The 19,884-nt window shown below is 57.5% G+C and overlaps 1 protein-coding gene across 23 annotated transcripts in view; it reads left to right on the forward strand.

Annotated features, from left to right (window-relative positions):
• Positions 1-12,260: 12,260 nt before the first annotated feature.
• Positions 12,261-19,884, forward strand: part of MEGF6 (multiple EGF like domains 6) — a 123,240-nt gene continuing 115,616 nt past the window's right edge. For 18 of the 23 annotated variants that reach the window (XM_077978538.1, XM_077978549.1, XM_077978591.1 and 15 more), the window contains exon 1: positions 12,268-12,672. In XM_077978538.1, the coding sequence (XP_077834664.1) occupies positions 12,542-12,672 (131 nt within the window). In that variant the 5' untranslated portion in view covers positions 12,268-12,541. Of the gene's footprint in view, positions 12,673-19,884 lie in introns of all 23 variants that reach the window. The other 5 variants (XM_077978583.1, XM_077978621.1, XM_077978645.1 and 2 more) reach the window with 2 other exon arrangements.

The following is a 19,884-nucleotide window of genomic DNA, read 5'->3' on the forward strand; positions in this document are numbered from 1 at the left end:
CCCGCCCCGCGGACCCTTGCGATTGGCTCCGCCTTGCCGGCTGCGCTTCTGGCTCCGCCCCTTCCCGCGCCCGCTGACCCTCGGGATTGGCTCTCCTCCTGCCGTTTTCCGCGATTGGCTCCGCCCTGCCGCCGTTCACAATCGCTCCCGCCCCTCCCCGCGGCGGAAGCGACCGTCACGCGCAGGCTTACTTCCTGTTTACAGGACTAGAAGGGGCGGGGCCGAAGCCGGTTGCCAGGGTGTCTCGGAGCGGCCCGGAAGGAGGGGCTGGGAATCCTGTAGCCCCTTGGCCCGCGGGGAAAGCGGGTGACCCGCCCTGCAAGTGGGATGCCCCCTTCGGCCTTCTGGAGCGCAGGCGGGAACTCGCACTGCACGGAGGGTCGCGGTGCCCGGGAGTTGAGGTTGGAGGATGCGGAGCGGTGGCCCCGGTGCACCGAAGGGGAGTTCGCACGCCGGGCAGCGGTCTCCTGCCGGGACCCGGCGTTCGTCACACACGGCGCATTCGTGACTGATCAACAGCACAGTACACTCTGAGGCGGGAGGGTAGAAAGTGCTGGAGTGCGCGCCCAGGCCCTGGCTGTCGCAGCTCCCAGGCTGTCGCGAGCCTTCAGCGAGCCAGTGCGCACGGAAGGCTGCCCAGAGCTCCCGGTCAGCGCTCGCAGTTCGAGGTGGAACGTGTGTGTGCCCTGCGCTAGCCCCCGTTCCCGGAGGTGCCCCCAGCGCGTGTGGAGGGGGCGATGAACGGACCCGCAATCTGGAGGAGGCTGCGGGAAGGAGGCGCGGAGTCCAGGGGTCAGGGTTACCTTCGGGCAGGAGAACAGATCCCTCTGCTCGGAGGTGAGGAAGACACACGAGGCGGGGTGCACGCAGGCGAGGAGAGTGAGGTGGGGGGAGAATGAGTTCAGGGTACATCTGTTTCCTTCAGTCAAGGAGTGGGGATGGAGCGGAGTGCTGGTAAAGATGGACAGTTTAGAATCGCCGGAATGAGAAACGGGCAGAGAGAGCTGATCAGGGGAGGGCATGGGGATCTCTGAGCAGCTGCGAGACCCCAGGGAAGTTTGCAGTGGCGCCTCCCACGCGGCATCTGGGGCAGGGGGAGAAACCAATGCTGGGCTGGTCTAGACGGAGGAGTTTGCTGGTTAGCAGTGGTCAAAGACCAGGGAGAAAAGGGAGGCCAAGATCCTCGAGGGGGTGTTTGCCCAAGAATGGTGTAGTGCAGGAATTCTGCCCCACTTGCCAGCAGACAGGCCAGCCTGCCAGAGTTGCGTGGGCGCTGGCAGAAACACGCAATACCCCCGAGTCAGAGAGGAAAGACTACAACGGAAAATGGGCGACGCTGATGTGCCCAGACACATGTTGCACCACAGTGGGTGCGCTACAAAACGGCACCCTGGAGCTTGTGGACCAATGTGGTCTTTGTCCCAGAGGGAGGCTGCCTCCTGGGCAAAGGTGCCCACTGCAAGCACAGGCCTGAGAAATGGCCCAGAAAAGAGTGGTCAGGGCAATATGTTTTTGGCACGCCCAGCAAGACCGGCCAGAGGGACTTACAGACGAGTGTGTCTCCCAGCTATCTCCCCAGCGGGGACCTTGAGGTCCACGTGTCCAGTCTGGTTAGAAATGGCCGCAGATCCAACAGGCGCTGGTGAGTGGGAGAATACCCCTGAGGGAGGAAGAACAGAGGGGAGGAGGGAGCTGAGTGAATGTAGATGAGAAATATCTGGACACTGCAAGCTGTGGTCAGTGATGAGCAACTAGAACCAGAGGTTCCAGAGAGGGAGTGAGAAAGAGGGAGGGGAAGGGAGAAAGAGAGGGAGAGAGAATGGGGGCGAGAGAGAGGGAGAATGAGGGAGAGTTCTGAACGGACGCCAAGGATGGAGCTGTGGTCCTGGAACCAGATGCCCAGGGAGTGGGATGAAGAACCCTGGGCATGGGAGCCCAGGGCCAGTGACACTGGCTGGGGCCGAGGCTACAGGCTGCTGGCGGGAGCTGGCAGGACAATGAGGATTATGAACCAGGTGCCTGAGCCTTCTGTGGATATGGGGAGTGACTTGGATGTCTATACATAAATTCCAGAAATGACAGGAGGGATAGATGATGGAGGGACTGTGTTTTAGGCAATAAACACATTTCAGTCAGTGTGGATGAGTTTCCTGGGCTTCTGTCACAATGCACCACAATGCATCACAAACTGGTTTGTTTTAAAAACAACAGAAACGTGTTTCCTCATAGCTCTGGAGGCCAGAAGTCCAAAATCAACGGGTGGGCAGGGCCATGCTCCCTCTGCAGCCCTGAGGGTTGAGGCATGCCTTACTCTGCCAATGTCTTGTGTTGCTAGCCATGCTTGGCATCCTGGGCTTGCTCATGCACTGCTGCCATCCCTGCCTCCATCTTCATATGACCTTCTCCCGGTGGGTCTCTTCTGCAAGATCCCTATTGGATTAGGGACCACCCTAGTGACCTCATCTTTAGTTGATCATCAGCATCTTTGACCAAATAAGGTCACTGTGTTTGTTTGTTTTCACACTGCTATTCATGTGAAGAACTTACCTGAGGCTGGGTAATTTATAAAGAAAAGAGGTTTCATTGACTCACAGTTACACATGACTGGAAAGACCTCAGGAAACTTACCATCATGGCGGAAGGCAAAGGAGAAGCAAGGCACGTCTTACATGGCGGCGGGGGTAGCAGGATGTGCCACACTTAAACCATCAGATCTCGTGAGAATTATGACAAGAACAGCATGGGGGAATCGCTCGCCTGCTCCAATCACCTCCCCCCAGGCCCCTCCCTCGACATGTGGGGATTACAATTCGAGATGAGATTTGGGTGGGGACACAGCCAAACCATATCATATTCTACTCCTGGCCCCTCCTAAATCTCATGTCCTTTTTACATTTCAAAACCAATCATGCCTTCCCAACAGTCCCCCAAAGTCTTATTACAGCATTAAAAGTCCACAGTCCAAAGTCTCATCTGAGACAAAGTCCCTTCTGCCTATGAACCTGTAAAATCAAAAACAAGTTAGTTACTTCCAAGATACAATGGAGGTACTGGCACTGGGTAAATGATCCCATTCCAAAAGGAAGAACTTGGTGGAAACAAAGGGGCTAAAGGCCCCATGCAAGTCCAGAATCCAGTGGGGCAGTCATTAAATCTTAAAGCTCCAAAATAATTTCCTTTGACTGCATGTCTCACATCCAGGGCCACACTGATGCAAGGGGTGGGCTTCCAAGGCCTTGGGAAGCTCTGTCTGAGTGCCTGTGGCTTTTCCAGGTGCAGGGTGCAAGCTGTTGATCTACCATTCTGGGGTCTGGAGGACAGTGTCCCCCTTCTCACAGCTCCACTAGTCAGTGCCCCAGAGGGGACTCTGGGGGCTCCCACCCCACATTTCCCCTCTACATTGCCCTAGCAGAGGTTCTCCATGAGAGAGGGCTCTGCCCCTGCAGCAGACTTCAGCCTGGACATCCAGGCGTTTCCATACATCCTCTGAAATCTAAGCAGAGGCTCCCAAAGTTCAACTCTTGTCTTCTGCACACATACAGGCTCCGCCTGGGCTGTACCTTAACCCCTTTTGACCCTGACTGGAGCTGATTTTGCCTCCAAGGCCTCTGGGCCTGTAATGGGAGGGTCTGCCGTGATGCTCTCTGAAATGCCCTGGAGACACTTGTACAGCTCATGGCTTGAATTTCTCCCCAGAAAATGGGTTTTCTACCACATAGTCAGGCCATAAATTCTCCAAACTTTTATGTACTGCTTTGCTTTTAAACCTAAGTCCCAATTTCAGATCATCTCCTTGTGAATGCACATGACTGTACGCTTTCAGAAAAAGCCAGCTCACATCTCGAATGCTTTGCCGCTTAGAAATTTCTTCTACCAGGTACCCTAAATCATCTGTCTCAAATTCAAAGTTCTACGGATCTCTAGGGCAGGGACAAAATGCTCCTAGTCTCTTTGCTAAAGCATAGCTTTGCTCCAGCTCCCGGTAATTTCCTCATCTTCATCTGAGACCACATCAGCCTGGACATTGTCCATATCACTATTAGCATTTTGGTCAGTACCATTCAACAAGTCTCAAGGAAGTTCCAAACTTTCCCACATCTTCCTGTCTTCTGAGCCCTCCAAACTGTTTCAACCTCTACCCATTACCCAGTTCCAAAGTCACTTCCACATTTTCAGGTATCTTTGTATCAGTGCCCCACCCTCCTGGTACTAATTTTCTGTATTAGTCCATTTTCACACTGCTCTAAAGAACTACCTGAGACTGGGTCATTTATAAAGGAAAGAGGTTCCATTGACTCACAGTTACACCTGGCTGGGGAGACCTCAGGAAACTTACAGTCATGGTGGAAAACGAAGGGGAAGCAAGGTACGTCTTACATAGTGGCAGGGGTGGGGGACAGGAAGTGCCACACATTTAAACCATCAGATCTCCTGAGAACTCACTATCACAAGAACAGCAAGAGAGAAATATGCCCCCATGATCCAATCTCTTCCCACCAGGCCCTCGACACGTGGGGAATTACAATTTGAGATGAGACTGGGGTGGGGGCATAGAGCCAAACCATACCCGTCATATTCACAGGCACTGGGGTTCAGACGGGACTGTGCCTTTCTGGGGGACACACGTAATGATGTGTCACACATGTGCATGATGGAACGTCCAGCCAGATGGCCGCTCTCTCCACACACACTGGTGGTGGGGCAGGGAAGATGGTTTGTGATTGGGGTCTGGCTGTGAGGTCCCAGGAGGGGAGCCCCTGAGTTTGTCTATTTCTTGGGGCTTTGAAGAAGCTATTTCCATTTCTGTCAGCAGGTGGCAGCATCAACCATGCGAGGCCTTCCAATCAGAGGGCACGGCTTTGTGCTGGGTGTGTATTCAAGCTCTAGATGAAATCATTATTTATCTTCCTGCCCCTGGAAATCTCAGCTGGGAAGTGTGGGTTCTTATCTTAATTTCCATATGTTATGGTTTTGCATTTTACAAAATCAGTGGGTCCTGCCTTTGCCCTCATTCTCTGATGGATGTGGGAGTCAGGGGGCCACGTGCCAAAGGGCAGCCCAAGGGTGGGGTCCTCTAGGTGCCTGCACCAGCTCCCCCAGGCTGGAGGTCAGTGCGCAGCCTGGAGGCTCTTCCTGCATGCAGGGTCCTTGGCTTCCAGAGACAGCTGTGCTTTGGGGGATGCACTTTGAGCTGAGGAATGTTTCTCAGCCTCTCCCTTCTCCATGGAGCCAGGGCTGGGGCTTGGCGGGTCCCAGGGCTGCGTGCAAGGGTCCGGAGCGCTTGGGGCAATCATGAGCGCTCAGGTGGTGTCTTGCAGACACGGCCCTTACTCTTTGGCAAGTCATGACAGAAGCAGAAGCAACTTCCACAAATAAATGCCTCTCCATGCAGGCGGGGAAGGGGCCTTTCGGATGGGTTTGAGGATCAGGAGCAGGCTGCGGGGGAGTAGCAGGGGTGTCATTCTCGTGCAGTTCTCAAAGGCTGAGTCACGTGGATGGTCATTTCCTCCATCCCTGCACCCCAGCAGGAAGACGGTTTTGCGCTGCTTCCCACCTGCCCCTCGCCGTATGGGGCCCAGGGTCCCCAGGTGTTCTCTCCGCCGTGGATCCAGTGGGAAGGCCTGGTCTCGAGGGGTGGGCTTCCTTTGGGTGAGCGGGACCCAGGAGGAGGCTGGAGACTTCAGGTTAACTTGGGGGCCAGAAGGTCTTAAACAGAATGTTGCTGGGGACTGGGTGTCGGTTCTGGTTCGGTCAGTGTGGCAGGCAGGGTGGGGCCCACACCGCTCTGACCCTGAGAAATGCACAAAGCCTGCTGGACAGCAGAGCGCCCTACCTTCCAGGCTCGGACTAGACGGGGACGGCGCCAGGGTGACGGAGGAGTCTCCGTTCCTGTGTGTAGGTGCCGCTAAGGCGGCCAGGGCCAGGGGTCTGCAGGGCGTCGCTGCCCCAGGGCCGGGAAGGGCAGCATCCTCTGTGGAGGCCCTTCTCCTCTCTGAGTCGGGGGCTCCCCAGGGACAGGGCCTGAGGCGCCTCACTCAGGAGTTTCCTGCAGTGCTGTAACAAGTGACCGAGGACTGGGCTGGCCTGTCTCTCTCCCAGCTTCTGGCAACTCCAGCAACCCCTGGTCCCCCTTGGCTTGTGGACACATCACCTCGGTCTCTGCCCCTGGCTTCACGCTGCGCTCTCCCTGTGGCTCTGTCTCAAATCTCCCTCTGCTTTCTCTTACAAGGACACCTGTCCAAGGATTTAGAGCCTGCCTGGAAAATCCAAGACGCCCTCATCTGGAGATCCTTTACTTGATTATATCTGCAAACGCCTTTTTTCTTTCCCAGTTTAATTTATTTTTTCTTCAACTTTTGTTTTAAGTTCAGGGGTCCGTGTGCAGGATGCGCAGGTTTGTGACACAGGTAAATGTGTGCCGTGGTAGTTTGCTGCAGAGGTCAGCCGTCACCTGGTTATTAAGCCCAGCATCCATTAGCTCTTCTTCCTGATGCTCTCCCTCCTCACTGCCCTTCCACAGGCCCCAGCGAGTGCTGTTCCCCACATGCGTCCATGTGTTCTCATCATTCAGCTCCCACTCATAAGCGAGAACGTGGGGCAAACACCCTTTTTTCAAATAAGGTCACATGCACAGGAGCCGGTGGCAGGGGAGGATGTGGGCCGATGTCTTCGGAGGCACTAGGCTGTGTCCTGAGCTGCTAGCAAGGTGGCGAGAGTGGGTGCAGTTTTCCATCTGAGTGTCAGTGCCTGGTCTGAAACACCTTCACATTTCCAGACCTAGCTCCATCCTGATGCTGCCCCCAGCATTGGAGGGAGGGATGGCAGAAGCTGGGGGAGGGTGCGGGGCGGGCGTGGGCAGTTGGGGGGGCCTGCATGGCACAGCCCAGGCCTGTGTGTCTGGGGTTGGAGGGTTGGAGGGTTGGAGGGAGGGACGGCGGGAGCGGGGCGTAGAGGGGGAAGCCTGCACGCTGACCCCCAGGCCTATGTGTCTGGACACCGTCTAGTCCTCAGAACAGCAGCTGTGCTTCTGGTACCATGGTTCAAACGCTGAGCAGGAACCGGAACCGGAACCGGAACCGGAGGCTGCCTCTCTGCTGTCTCCACTGTAACCCAGGAGGACACAGGCACAGAACCAGGAAGGCAGGCAGCCCGGTCAGGCAGCAGTTGGGAAAGGGGGGGTTCTGACCGGGCCATCTGCTCCGGGATTCCCGTTCTCCCCCGCCACACTTGGGGCCACATCACGCAGCCCACGTTAGGTATGCCACAGATTGGCCTTTTCATTTTACTTTCTCTTTTGGGGCAAATTCAGAGGCTCAGAAATGAACTTCAGAGTTGGCTACGCTAAGGCTGGCCATAAACTCAGTTACGTATTTGGTGCAGGGTTTCTGGTGCGATCCTTTGCTATCTGGAGAGCCTCCCACCCGCTCTCTCATCCCTGTCTCTGGCCATCGCCTGCACGTGCTGGACTGTGCTGGATTTTGTGGTCCTCTCACACGGGGGGGTGCTGGCAGAGACCGGCGCAGTGCGGGGCTGTCGTTGGTGTTGACGTGAGGACTGGTGTAGGCGCCTTGCATCTGAAGGTCAGAAAACGCCTTTAGCATCAATGACTTTGCTCTCTCTCCTGTCAGGAGAATTGTCTGTGAAAATTCAGAAACGATGCTGGATTATTTTCTTGGACTGACAGAAATGTTCGTTCAGGGAGCTTTCGGGGATGTTTTGCATTTCTCTCTGTGGGACTCTCAGCTCTGGAAGGATTAAAGTCAGGCTGCGCGGAAGGAGCGTGCGGCCACCAGCCCGCGGACCGGTCACGGGGAGCAGTTTGCTTTGGAAATTAGCGCCTCGAGTTATCCACCGAGCTGGTGGTTTGATTCTTCTTTCTCTCTATGTTATTTCTCCTCCATCCAAAGGTTGTTTTTATTATTTCCAGCAGAGAATGAGACGAAAACATTGAAAGGTAGTGTCTTTTAGTAATGCTTTTCAGGCAAGTTAGAGGAATTCTTTACCAGATTTAAAAATGGAAGAAATGGAAGCATATCCACCCCTCGTGTCTGTTGGGGAGAGGCTCTGAGCCAAGCCCAATTTCCACCCAGGAGTGTAACCCAGGAGTGGTGGCCTGGGTGCCCCTCCAGGCCTGAGGTGTTCAAGGCCAGGTGGGATAAAGAGGGCTGAGGCCCCTGGATAAGGCGGTGGGTGGGGAGGCTGGGGCCAGGTGGGTGGGGCCCACACCCAGGCTTCCACGCCAGGTGCCGCGGCTCAGGGCCCTCTTGCAGGCTCAGGTGAGGGCATCTACATTTGGGATCTAATATAGACCTCCATTCGGCCTGCTTCCCACCCGGTGCCTTCCCAAGAACACGCAGGGCTGTAATGACCCATTGGGTCTGTACCTCCTAAGTAGAGTTAGCAAACCTAGCAGTGGAATTGGGATGTTTGGCTACAATTTCCTGAAAGATTTTTAGGATGGAACTTGTTCTGGGAGCTGAGGCCTGAGCTGCAGCTGTAACCCAATGGGTCTCTGAAGCCATGGGAAGCCCCCACTTGGAAAGAGGACCAGAGGGAGGCCAGTGGGTCCAGCCACGGGACCAGTGGGTTCTAATACCTGTGTTCCGCACCAGGGGGCAGTGCCCCGCAACAGTCTCTGCAGCTGCCCTTTCTCTCCTTCGCCTCCTTGGGGGTCAGAAAGTGCACCCCCTGCTGCAGTCCCTGCCCTTCCCAAAGTGTGATGACTCTGAAAATGTCCATTTTTCTCCATGCATACATTTAAGGCAATTGCAATGAGAAGTCCAAAGCAACTTTGAAGGGACAGGGCAAAGTGATTCCAAAATTCATTTGGAAGAATGACAGATAGGAATTACCAGTATAATTTTCAGGGGAAAGATGAGAGTATGGGGGAGGTATTGGCTGTGCCATCGTTTAGACGTGTTCCCAATAAGCTGTCATGAGAATCAACATGGCGGGCCCTTCTGTCTCGTCCTGGGCACGCAGGGCAAGGAGGTAAAACAGTCTGGGGCTGAGCTAAGACCCAGTGGAAATACCCAGAGACAGAGTCTGTTTATGATGAGTTCAGGATGAAGAAGCTGCATCACATCAGTGGAAGGAGCTGGGCTGGCTGATGGTACCTGAACCACTGGCTAACCAGGGAGATTCCTCCTTCACAGCGGACAGCAGAATAAATGCCAAGGGAAATACATAAATAAGTGCAACGGAAGCAACAAAAAAGAACAAACATTAGTGAACCTTCTAAGCTTAGTGCTTACTTCTAAGCAATGGAGGGAACTGCAGAGAAAAAACTACATGCATCTTAGTACATGAAATTCGAAGCTCATATAGTCTGACAACCTCAGTAACCATATTAAAACCAAAACTACAGACTGGGAAAATGTTTGCAGTAACTGTTCCACAGACTGTCACTTTATTATGAAAATGGACAAAGATCATTCTTGGAGAATATTTACTGTGCTCTGCGTAGTTTATTTTTTGCTACAAAAGAAACCTTGTCTACCATGAGTTAAATCTGCATATAGAATTATATTAAACACACACGCCAGGCTAATGCCTTTTTTCATATATCAAGTCTAGGCACCCTCTTTGGTGTTCGGCTGTCTTGTGGGCAGGAAGACACACTTTGGGACTGACATGGTCACATGTCTGAGTGACACCCATGCCCTCCAGTACCAGGCTGGGCAGAAGACCTGGGCTTAGGGTGGAGGTGGTGAGATGTAAGGGCACAGACAGCCCCAGGGGCCTGCCTGTCAGAGAAGTGAGCTCCCTTCTGTGCCTGAGAATGAGGGCTCTGTCTAGGGACAAGCGAGCGAGCGCAGTGGGGGAAGACCACAGACCGCCCCAGTGGATTGCCCCCATCACCCTGAAAAAGCTAGGCATGGCCTGGGAGGGCACAGCAGGTGTCCTGGTCACAGGGATTTCCAGCAGGAAGGACATGTCCCCTTCCTGCCTGCTTCCCCACCTGGGGCCTGCCCAGGACTCTTACCCGCACCCCCCCAGCCACTCAGCCCAGTGCCTGGGACAGGGAAGTGCATAGCAGCAGTGCCTGGGACAGGGGAGTGCACAGCGGCAGGGTTCTGCGGGGCCAGCAGAGGTCATGCTTCAGGGTCCTAGAAATGCACACACGAGGTAGAGTATTTTTGTAAAATAACTTACTTTCGTATGATTTTACTTCCAGATGGCCCCTCATTTTATACATTTCAGGCTGCTCAAAACCTGAACCCTCCCCTGCCCAGAGACCTGCTTTTGAACCCACAGGATCCATCCAAATTCTTTCCTTCTTCCTCTGATAAACTGGAGAATGTTCTCAGTGAGTCATCCTCCTCCACCCCCGTCCCAGGGCTGGCTGGAATTCAGCAGAGAAGCTGGTGAACTTTTTCAAGGTGTTAATTCATTCACTTGACACACACTTGTTGACCACCTGTGTATGCCAAGCCAGCTCTCAAAGAGCAGTGATCAGATGTAAAGATGGGGGAGTCATTCCACAGCTCTCAGGGCCGGGGAGACACTCACGGGTTTGCACCTCCACCCGAGGATAAGGGCCCAGCGCAGAAATGGCGCACTGGGGACGTTGTCTTGGGTGCAGGCTCTTGGGAGACAAGGAGGAAAGCAGCTCCAGACCCAGGCTTGGGGCAGCCCCTGCAGCTGAGATCCCGGGAAGGGTGGTCAGTGGGTGTGGGTGAGGGGCAGAATCGAGAGCCCCGTAGGACAGACTAGGGCAGCATTTGGACCATCAGCAACGGGGCACCAGCTGGTAGTTGGGGTTTCAGCAGACAGTGAACTAACTCACCTCTTGGGGACTCCCGGCTATTTTGTGCCCGTCAATGTTTGTTGTTGTTTGTAAGTAGCAGATTACAGGGTTAGGCAAAGGTCCCCGAGCCAGATACCTGTGTTCAGTTCCTGCATCTGCAGTTCACAAGCTGGGTGATTTGGGGTGCTCCCCCTCCTGTGACCTCGGTCTCCCCTTCTGTAAAGCTGGGGTGACAGTGAGGCTGGCCAGATGGCCACCCACCCCCAGAAGACTGTAGCCTCCAGGTGGTGTGGAGGCACAGACAGCCTGTGTGCGTTGGGGGTACTGTTGAAGACAGTCGGGGTGCTCCCTTCCCAAGGCCCTCCCAGCCAGGACTCCCTCCAGTGTTCCCTATTAGAAGTTCCTCCCCCAGACCACACGAAGCCTTGGAGGGGGAAGGTTCCAAGGAACAGGGCCTGGCCAGGCTTCAATGGCTGAGCTGATGGCCAGCACACCTCTCTAGCAGGGACCAGCAGGGCTGGCTCTTTGTGTGGCTAATGAGGGGGCCACATCTGGCCCCCATCTGGTCCCACCCAGATTGCACCTCCCTCCACTATTCAAAAAGACTCTCCTGAGTGATAGCTCTCACCCCGGAGACTCCATCTCCATCCCTGAGGCTACCTGGTCCCGGTCCCTGGAGTCAGTCAATTTCAAACCAAAACCAGGTTTCAAAGGAGACAAGTGAATCTTGCTTCACAGAAGCCTCGCCCTAGACAGTGCCTCTGTGCCCATGGGCATCCTAGAAATTAGCACCTCCTCCGGTCTGCGGCTGGGACCCCACGCCCACCCACACCAGGCCACTGTCCAAGAACACGCAGCACAGAAAGAGGAACGGGGATGCCCACAAGGTGGTTGGGAACCAACAATGCAGGTCCCCGAAGCAGGGGTGTCCAGGGTGCAGGCGGGCTGCAGCGGTTGGCCACGCCCTCCTCAAGCCCTTCCCCGACCCCTGCCCTGCGGGGAGCGGGTGAGGTGTCAGGGCGAAAGTGGACGGAGCGTCCACGGGCAGGACAAGCCCAGGCTGGCTTCCCCGTGGGACTTGAGAAGTGAGGGAGGCTGAGGGCTGTCTGTTGAGGTCGAGGTCTGGGGTCCGGGACCCCAGAGAGCTGCCTTTGCGGGGTGTGGCCCCCTGGCGCCTGGCCCCTCCTGGATTGGTCACTGGAGTCGGTTAGGACTTGGACTTTCCGCATGAGACGGAGTAAGGAGCGCAAAGGGGCTGCGCCAGCCCCGCGGGGGTCTGGGGCGGGACTCGGGGAAGGCTGTGGGCGGGGCCGGGACCGGAGAAGGGAGGGGATGGGGCGGGGCTGGAAGCAGGAGCCTGGGCTGGGGTGAGGGATCCGGGCAAGTCCAGGGGCCGTGCCGGGGGCGGGGTGCTGGTGGGGTAGGAGAGGGGGAGGGGAAGGGGCGGGGTCGAGGGCGCACGGGGCGGGGGAGCTGGGGGCGGGGTCGGGACTGGGGTCCGCGCTGGGGGCGGGCCGGGGGCGTGGCGGCCTTCCAGGCTCTGGGCCCGGGGCACCGTGCTCACCGCGCTGGGGCGAGTGTCTGCAGGGTGGACCCGGCGACCAGGTCTCCGCATTGCCGCTTCGGGCGCGGGCGGGAAGCCGGACGCTCCGCACCTGCAGCGACTTTGGGCTCCGCGGATCCGGCGCGGGCACCTGTGGCTGCGTCCTATGGCGCACGTGGAGGCGGAGGCTCCGGGGAGCCGCCGGAGCCGCCTGTGAGCCGGGAGCGGAGGAGGCACCGGCGCGCACGATGTCTTTCCTTGAAGAGGCGAGCGCAGCGGTGCGCACGGTGGCCCTGGCGCTGGTGCTGCTGCTGCTCCCCGCCGTGCCCGTGGGCGCCAGCGTTCCGCCGCGGCCCCTGATCCCGCTGCAGCCCAGCATGTGAGTAGCAGGAGCTGGGAGGGCTCGGAGGGTCGTCCAGAGACCGCGGGGCCCGCGGTGGACCGAGCTCCGAGGCTTTGTCCCTGGGGCTCCAGAACAATGGGCTGTTTGCGTTAACTGGGGAGGAGGTGGCTGCGACCCAGGGCTCCTGGGTCGAGTCTGGAGCCCTTCCGTGGCAGGGCCCCTCGCCGTGTCCCCTCCTCCTCTCCCACTCTCCCCTTCTTTTGCTCGGTGATGTGGGTCCTGCAGGCTCAGGCAGATACTGTACTTGGAAAGCGGTGAGGAATCTGGGCCCCTTTCCGGGCAGGGTCTGGCCCCAGAGCCCGGCTGGGAGAAGGCAGAGAGGAAGCCGCCTGTTCCCGTTTCCCTCCAAAGCTTGTCTCCTGGGGTCTGGGGGCCTTCGCAGGGGCGAGCCATGCCCAGACGGGGGAGCTGAATGGAGTTGGTCTGTGTGTTAAACACGTGTGCTTTGGGCTGTTGAAGAAGGAATTTAGTGCCAGAATGGGCAGGAAGAGAGGGTCAGGGAGCCAGCCGAGATGAATTTAATTTTGAAAGATGATTCCCTAACGGGCTGTTTAGCGGTCTCTCTTGAACAGCAAATCAATCCTTGTGTTGGCCTCAAAGGAAAACTGGTGCTGCAGTGGAGAAGGAGGAGGAGGAGGGGAGTCGCTGGCGCCGCCACCCAGCACTCCCTGGCCTTGCTGGGCAGGGGCGGTGGGCGAGGGCCAGGCCCAGGTGAAGGCCTCCTGTCCGACAGCCTCTCCCTCCAGGGACCACAGAGGGGCTCTCAGGCTGTTCCTGTCCAGCACTCCCACGCAGGGCCTGGTGCTCGAGGGCCTGCCACAAACCTGGCCATGCAGGACGGAGCTGCAACTGGCTGGGGACTGAGAGAAGAAGCTGCCACGTCAAGCTGGTGGAGGGGAGGGGGTCCAAGCTCCCAAGATCCCACCCTGGGTCTGGCTTTAATCCAAGAAGGAGGCCTTTTCAAAGCCATGCGGTCCCTGGGTGGGGGCCTTGCCATCCGCAATGTGAACGGCCCTAGTCCTGCCTCCACATGACGACGGAACGTTCCTCTTTCCTGTGATTCCAATGCCTTTGTCTGAGGAGAGCTGCAGGCTCAGAAGGGACACCACAGTGGCCTTCGCTGCTCAGCCAGCCATCTCCTCCCAGGACCAGCCAGGGGCTTCCAGGGGCATAGGCTCCCCGGAGTCCCAGGGCTGGGCTGCTTCTCGGCGGATGGCCTGCTGTCTCTGCTCGGATGTCCCTGCTTTTGCGAAGGGCCTCTGCCACCAGTGCCCTGCGGAGACTGTCGGCGGCCTTCCTGGGCCCCTGCCGGACTCGGACTTGCTGGGGTCTCCAGGAGAGGAGTGGACGGTCTGCTTCCTGTGTTCTGTCTGTGCACCTGGGCTCGGGAGGCCCTTCGTGAGCCTGGGGCAAAGCCGTTTGAAATGGTGGAAATGGGTTGCAGGAGAGTTGTCTGTCTTTGCTCATCCTTTCTCCAAACCTCCCCTCCTCTCCCTTCTCTATCCTTCACATCCTACGCTTCTCCTTGGGAGCCTCCCTGGCTGCAGTAAGTGGCGATGGCTACGCTGGGGGCCTGTGCCCCTGGTTTATCTTCTTGGCTCCAGGCATATCCACTGGGAGCCTCTGCTCACTCTGCTCACAGATCGTCCACCAGCGAGAGTCTGAGTTCTGTGACAGTGGCAGGCATGCCTTCCACAGGCCAGTTGTCCTGTAAGCACCTGGCACGTGCCTGGACATGCAGCCAGGCCACACTGGGCCGCAGTGTGCCGAAGTTGGCCGGCTGAGTGAGTGCGGGGACCCTGAGCTGGACCCTGGAGAGGTCCCCACTGGGCTGTGGAGAGCAGGGCCTGTTCTGAGGCTCACTCTGTGGGGCAGAAAGGAGGAGGAAGCTGTGGGCTCTGGTATGGGGGTGGGGCAGGGGTGCTCTTGGCTCCCTTACCCCAGAGGAGCAGGCCGGTCCCAGAGAGTGCTCAGTCCCTACCGATCCTGTCCTCCGCAACACCCTTTCCTCCTGGGAATCTGATGAGCAGGCAGAGCCTGGCATGGGGCAGTGGCACCCCCTCTGGCTGAGTTTTCCTGAACCACTGGCTGCTGAGTTGAAGCCTTACTGCCAACCTCCTGTTAATGCTAGAAGCCGGGGCCTCTGGGAGACGCTGTTGGGGGCAGTGAGGGGGGTGTCCCTCACTCGCAGACCCAGGTGCTTTGCCCCATCTCTGGAGCGGGCAGAGCTGATCTATGTGCTGATTCAGGTCACTCTGAAGTGAGTTTCCGCTGCGAGGAAGGATGGCTGGCCTCTTTCCTGGGGCCTCATGCAGGACGCCCTAGGCTGCTGGCTGGGCGTCTGGGAACAGGGTCTGGGAGAAGGGGGCGATTGCCCACCTGCTAAGGCATGGACCCACAGGGCTTGGACCAGCCATGGTTGGAAGTTCCACATTTTGGAGACCCTGAGAGGCGCTGCTGGGCTGCAGAGAGCTCAGGTTCTCTCTGATGGAGTCCCCTCTGGGCAGCTGTGCTGCAAAAATGGCCAGTGCTCTGGAATCAGCTAATGATGCGATGCCTCCCCTCCAGGACGGGTCGGGCCCTGCAAGCTCAAATCCAATCTTGCAAGTAGCTCTTTGGAACTACTGGCGCCATGGGCTCCAAGGGCCCCGTTTCTGAGCCTGAGGCCTGCAGGTTGTCAGCAGGTCTGCTCCCCAACCCCAGGGTGTAGAAAGCAGCTGTTCTCAGCCTCCCCTTAGGGCCCTGAGTTTCACAGCACAGTGACATGGAGGAGAAGGAGCTCTCTGTGAGCTGCTGCCTTTGGGGCTTCAAGTGACATTGTTTGTTGTCTCCTTGTCTTTGGGAAGGCACCTGAGGGTCTGAGGGGCCCCAGGGCAGGAGCTGGGCTCCCCCAACCCCAGGGCCTTGAGATTCCCCCCATGCTGGCTGCGTGGGGGCCAGGGAAGCATAAGCAGAGGAGAACCGTGGGGGTAAAAACGAGCCTTTAAAAATAAATGTGAGGACCGCAGTCCTGAGCAACCCCCCCAATTCCCCCCTCCGGCCCCCGCTGCCCACAAGGGTTTGTTCAGGGGCTGCATTCAGCCAGGCTGGGGAGCTGAGCCAGGCTGGCTGCCCGGTTTCTGGATCCCCCGTCCCCAATCTGGTGATGCCGTCGCTGGGCCCAGACTGTCGCTGCCCGCCCTGGAGGGACCCTGCGGCATGCCCATCTCTTGCCAGTGGAACCCCAGGTCTGCTCGGGAGCAGATGGCCCGCCAGCTGGAACGCATTCCGCCTCTGACTGCACCGGGCCTGCTTTGTAGTTTGGGAATTCCTGTTCCACCCCCCAGATGGGAGGCAGGCTCCAGCCGCAAGGAACAGTGAGGCCTGGGACTCTGGTCCTGTCTAAGGTCACCAGACGTTTTATTGGGTTCTTCTCAGACCCATGTGCAGCAGTGGGCAGGTTTCTTTTTGTCCGCTCCTCTGCCTGCCCTCCCCCCGCCACCTTCTCCATCCTCCCAGGTGGGAAGGCCTCTGGGGCTGCGTGTGGTGCGGGAAGGCCTCTGGGGCCGTGTGTGGGGTGCGGGAAGGCCGCTGGGGCCATGTGTGGGGTGCGGGAAAGCCTCTGGGGCTGTGTGGGGTGCGGGAAGGCCTCTGGGGCCGCGTGTGGGGTGCGGGAAGGCCGCTGGGGCTGTGTGTGGGGTGCGGGAAGGCCGCTGGGGCTGCGTGTGGGGTGCGGGAAGGCTGCTATGGCTGTGTGTGTGGTGCTGAAGTCCCCAGAGGAGACAGTCGTTCCCACACTCACCCCTCCATCCTTGAAGGCTGGCTTGATGGATGATCAATCAATCTTGTTGGGGGTCACTGCAAGAGCCACCCAGGAGCCGTTTTCAGGGACCACAGCCTGGCTGGGCAGGGCAAGGGCCCTCTGGCCTTGGGGAGAGCCGTGAGGGGGAGAAGTTACTGGGGAGACATAGGGCGCACCAGGTGGGCAGGGGCCTGGAGAGTGACGGGTGTGATGTGCGGGAAGGGCTGCTGGGTGGTCGAGGGTGGGGTTGGCAAGGGGTCTTGGTGAGTCCTTCAGCATTGTCATCTTGCTGGTTAGTGGCAGCTGAGATTGCTGAGGTTTGAGGAGGGCCAGGAGGGACAAGAAGGCCCTTCAGAAGGGAGCACCCAACCCCTCAGGACCCCCAGCCCCAGCCGTGTCCCCGATGTCTCCAAGCCCCAGGGGCCCGAGCTGTCATCACACCTGTTTTCCAAATGCTGAATTGAGGGCTCAGAGACGGTCAGTGATTCCTCAGGCTGCACAGCAAGCCCCAGGCCTGGGGTGTCTGCTGAAAACCTAGGCTCACAGCTCTGCCCTCTCTGTGTCATCTCCATCCTGAGATGGTGACAGAGTCCCTTCACAGTGGCTACCCTCAGCACAGGGGCCATAGCAGAGTCAGGGGCTGGACCCTGTAGCCCAGAAGCTCGGGGATCATCGGCCTACCCCCACCCTGCCCCCCACTTCTGTTTTTTTATGGCAAGCAATTCAGGGCCACTTGTGCCCAGGGCTCGCCGTGGGTAAGTGCGTTGCAAGGCACAGGGGCAGCAAAAGCGTTCAATGCCTGTAGCAGTTCCTATGGGCCCACTTTTGAGGTACGAGTGACACTTTTTCCAGAATAAACAGTCCCAGCATCTGCAATAACACTGGCTCACACCTCCCGAGGGCTGTCAGGAGCCCTTTTCTGTGCGGGCTCACCTAACCCTCATGACAGCCTGGCAAGGTCAGTGCTGCGAATCCTCATTTTACAGGTGACGGAACTGAGGCAGAGGTTCAGTAACCTGCATGTCTTAAAGACGGGCTGTGGGGAGCTGAGCGTCAAACCCAGGCTGCCTGGCAGTGAGACCTTGCTTCAAACCGCTAGGCCTGGGGTTACAAGCTTGAGTGTGCTCCGGCATCCCCTGGTGGGCTTGGGCAAACACACGCAATCCTTCCCTCCCCAAGGATTGCTGGGCCCCACCCCCAGCATCCTGGATTCGGTGGACCAGGGTGGCACCCAGGAGTGTGCATTTCTGCAGGTTCCCAGGAGGCGCTGCTGGTCCCGGCCGGGGGATCCCACTTTGAGAACCAGTGCATGATGCTTTGCATCCCTAGAGCCTGACGGTCGGTGGGGTGGGTGCATTCATCACGAGTTCTGCCCTCCAAGATGCACTAGTGCTTTAAAACACCCATCTCTGATCCCAAATTTGACACTGTTACCTGAAAGCGTGGCTTTTTGAGTTTCAGAGGGACAGTGTATCTGTTAGTAGGAGGAGGACGGGGTGGCACTGTCCCAGGAGGGGTTGGGGAGGGGTGTTCACAAAGGGTCCATGCTGTGTGGAAGGTGCATGGGCGAGGAAGCACGGGGGTGCCACCGTGGAGCCAAGGCCATTCCTTGGGTGGGGGCTGGGTCCTGGAACCTGGAGAGAGGGGGTGCGGCCCCTGCCCCTGACGGGAGGGCCAAACCCCAGTGCCTCTCCCACATCTCTTGCTGGTCCTCCCGTTGACTAAACGCACCCTGCAGCCAGAGGGCAAAGTGTGTAAGTGTGTGCCTGTGTGTGTATCTGTGAGTGTGTGTGTGAATGGGAGTTTGAGAGTGCATATGTGTGTGTGTGTGTGAGTGTGTGAGCTTCCATGCGTGACAGTACAGAAGTGTGTGTTCATGAGTGTGTGTGTGGTTGTGTGTGTGTGTGTCATTGTATGAGTGTGTGTGATTGCGAATGTGTGTGTATGTGAGTGTGTGAGTGTGTATGAGTATGTGTGATTGTGTTTGAGTGTGAATGTGTGTGTGTGATTGTGTGTGAATGTGTATATATGTAATTGTGTGTATATGTGTATGTGGGTGAGTGTGTGTATGAGGGTGTGTGATTTTGAGTGTGAATGTGTGATTGTGAGTTTGTGTGTACGTGATTGTATGTGGGTATGATAGTGTGATTGAGTGTGTGTGAACATGTATGAGTGTATGAGCATGTTGAGTGTGAATGTGTGTGATTGAGTGTGCTTGTGAATGTGACTGTGTATGATTGTGTGTGTGAGTGTGTGAGAGTATGTGTGAGTGCATTGTGTGTTAGCGTGAGTGTGTTCGAGTCCGTGTAAAGTATGTGTGACTGTGTGTGGGTGTGTGAGATTGAGTATGAGTAAGAGTGTATGTGATTGTGAGTGTGTGATTCTGTGGGTATGAGTGGTTGTGAATGTGTGTGAGTGTGAGTTTGTGTGTGATTGAGAGTGAGTGTGAGAGAGAGTGTGTGTATGTGCAGGTGCTGGGAGGATGTGATCCACAGAGGTCAGCCTTGGGTCACAGCAGGATGGGGTGGGGCAGTGGCCCTGGGGGCTGTGAGACCATCCCCCATGGGTGCTGTAGTCTGGGGGTCAGGAATGAGGTCAGGACCCAGCTCCAGGGAGGCTGAGGAGGGACCTCCCTGGAGACTTGACCCTCTGTCCCTGATCCAACCTCTGGCCCTGCCCCCTCGCCTGTTTTCACGCTGGGATCCGTGGCTCTTGGGACACAGAGGCCAAACAGTGCTGGTGGAAGGTGGGAGAGGCCTGGCCCTTAGTCCTGTCTGTACCTCTCATTAGCTGGTGACCTTGAGCAGATCAGGGGGTCACTGTCACCTCCTCCCTGGGAGGGGAGAGATTCAATGATGTAACATCGGGAAAGGACCTGGTGCTGGGCACGGAGGAGGCCCTCCTGAGCGAGTCACCTCTTCTCCAGCTCGCGGGTAGAAATAGGGTTTTTGGAAGTCTCACTCCCTGCCCAGGAGGGAGTTGTCTTCCTGGTGCAGGAAGAGGCAATGGCAGAGCCTTTCCACCTGCCCTGAGTTCCTGCAGCTGATTCCACCTGGCTGGAGGGTCCCCATGGCTGTGGAGGCTTCTTGGCTGCAGCTGCAGGTCTGTCTGGGAATTGGTGGGGAGCCTGGACTCTGCTCATGGCCAGGAGGAGCTCTGCCCTGCCTCTCATCCTGCCTTGTGTCCCTGCCCTGCAGTCACCTGAGCTTGGACTCCAGGGATCAACGCTGCCTTGGGTGGGCAAGCCTCAGCCCTGGGATGGGCAGTTTGGGAAACTGCGGGAGAGTGTGGGCAAAACCTCGCAGCAGGAGGTCACAGCAGGACGTGTCCAGCGGCAGCCCCAGCCCCTCTCGGACTGGACTGGAGATCTGGAGCTGGACTCTGGTCCCAGCCTTCGTCTGTCCCTT

The sequence above is a fragment of the Macaca mulatta genome, chromosome 1, assembly GCF_049350105.2.
Source record: "Macaca mulatta isolate MMU2019108-1 chromosome 1, T2T-MMU8v2.0, whole genome shotgun sequence".
Classification (NCBI taxonomy): domain Eukaryota; kingdom Metazoa; phylum Chordata; class Mammalia; order Primates; family Cercopithecidae; genus Macaca; species Macaca mulatta.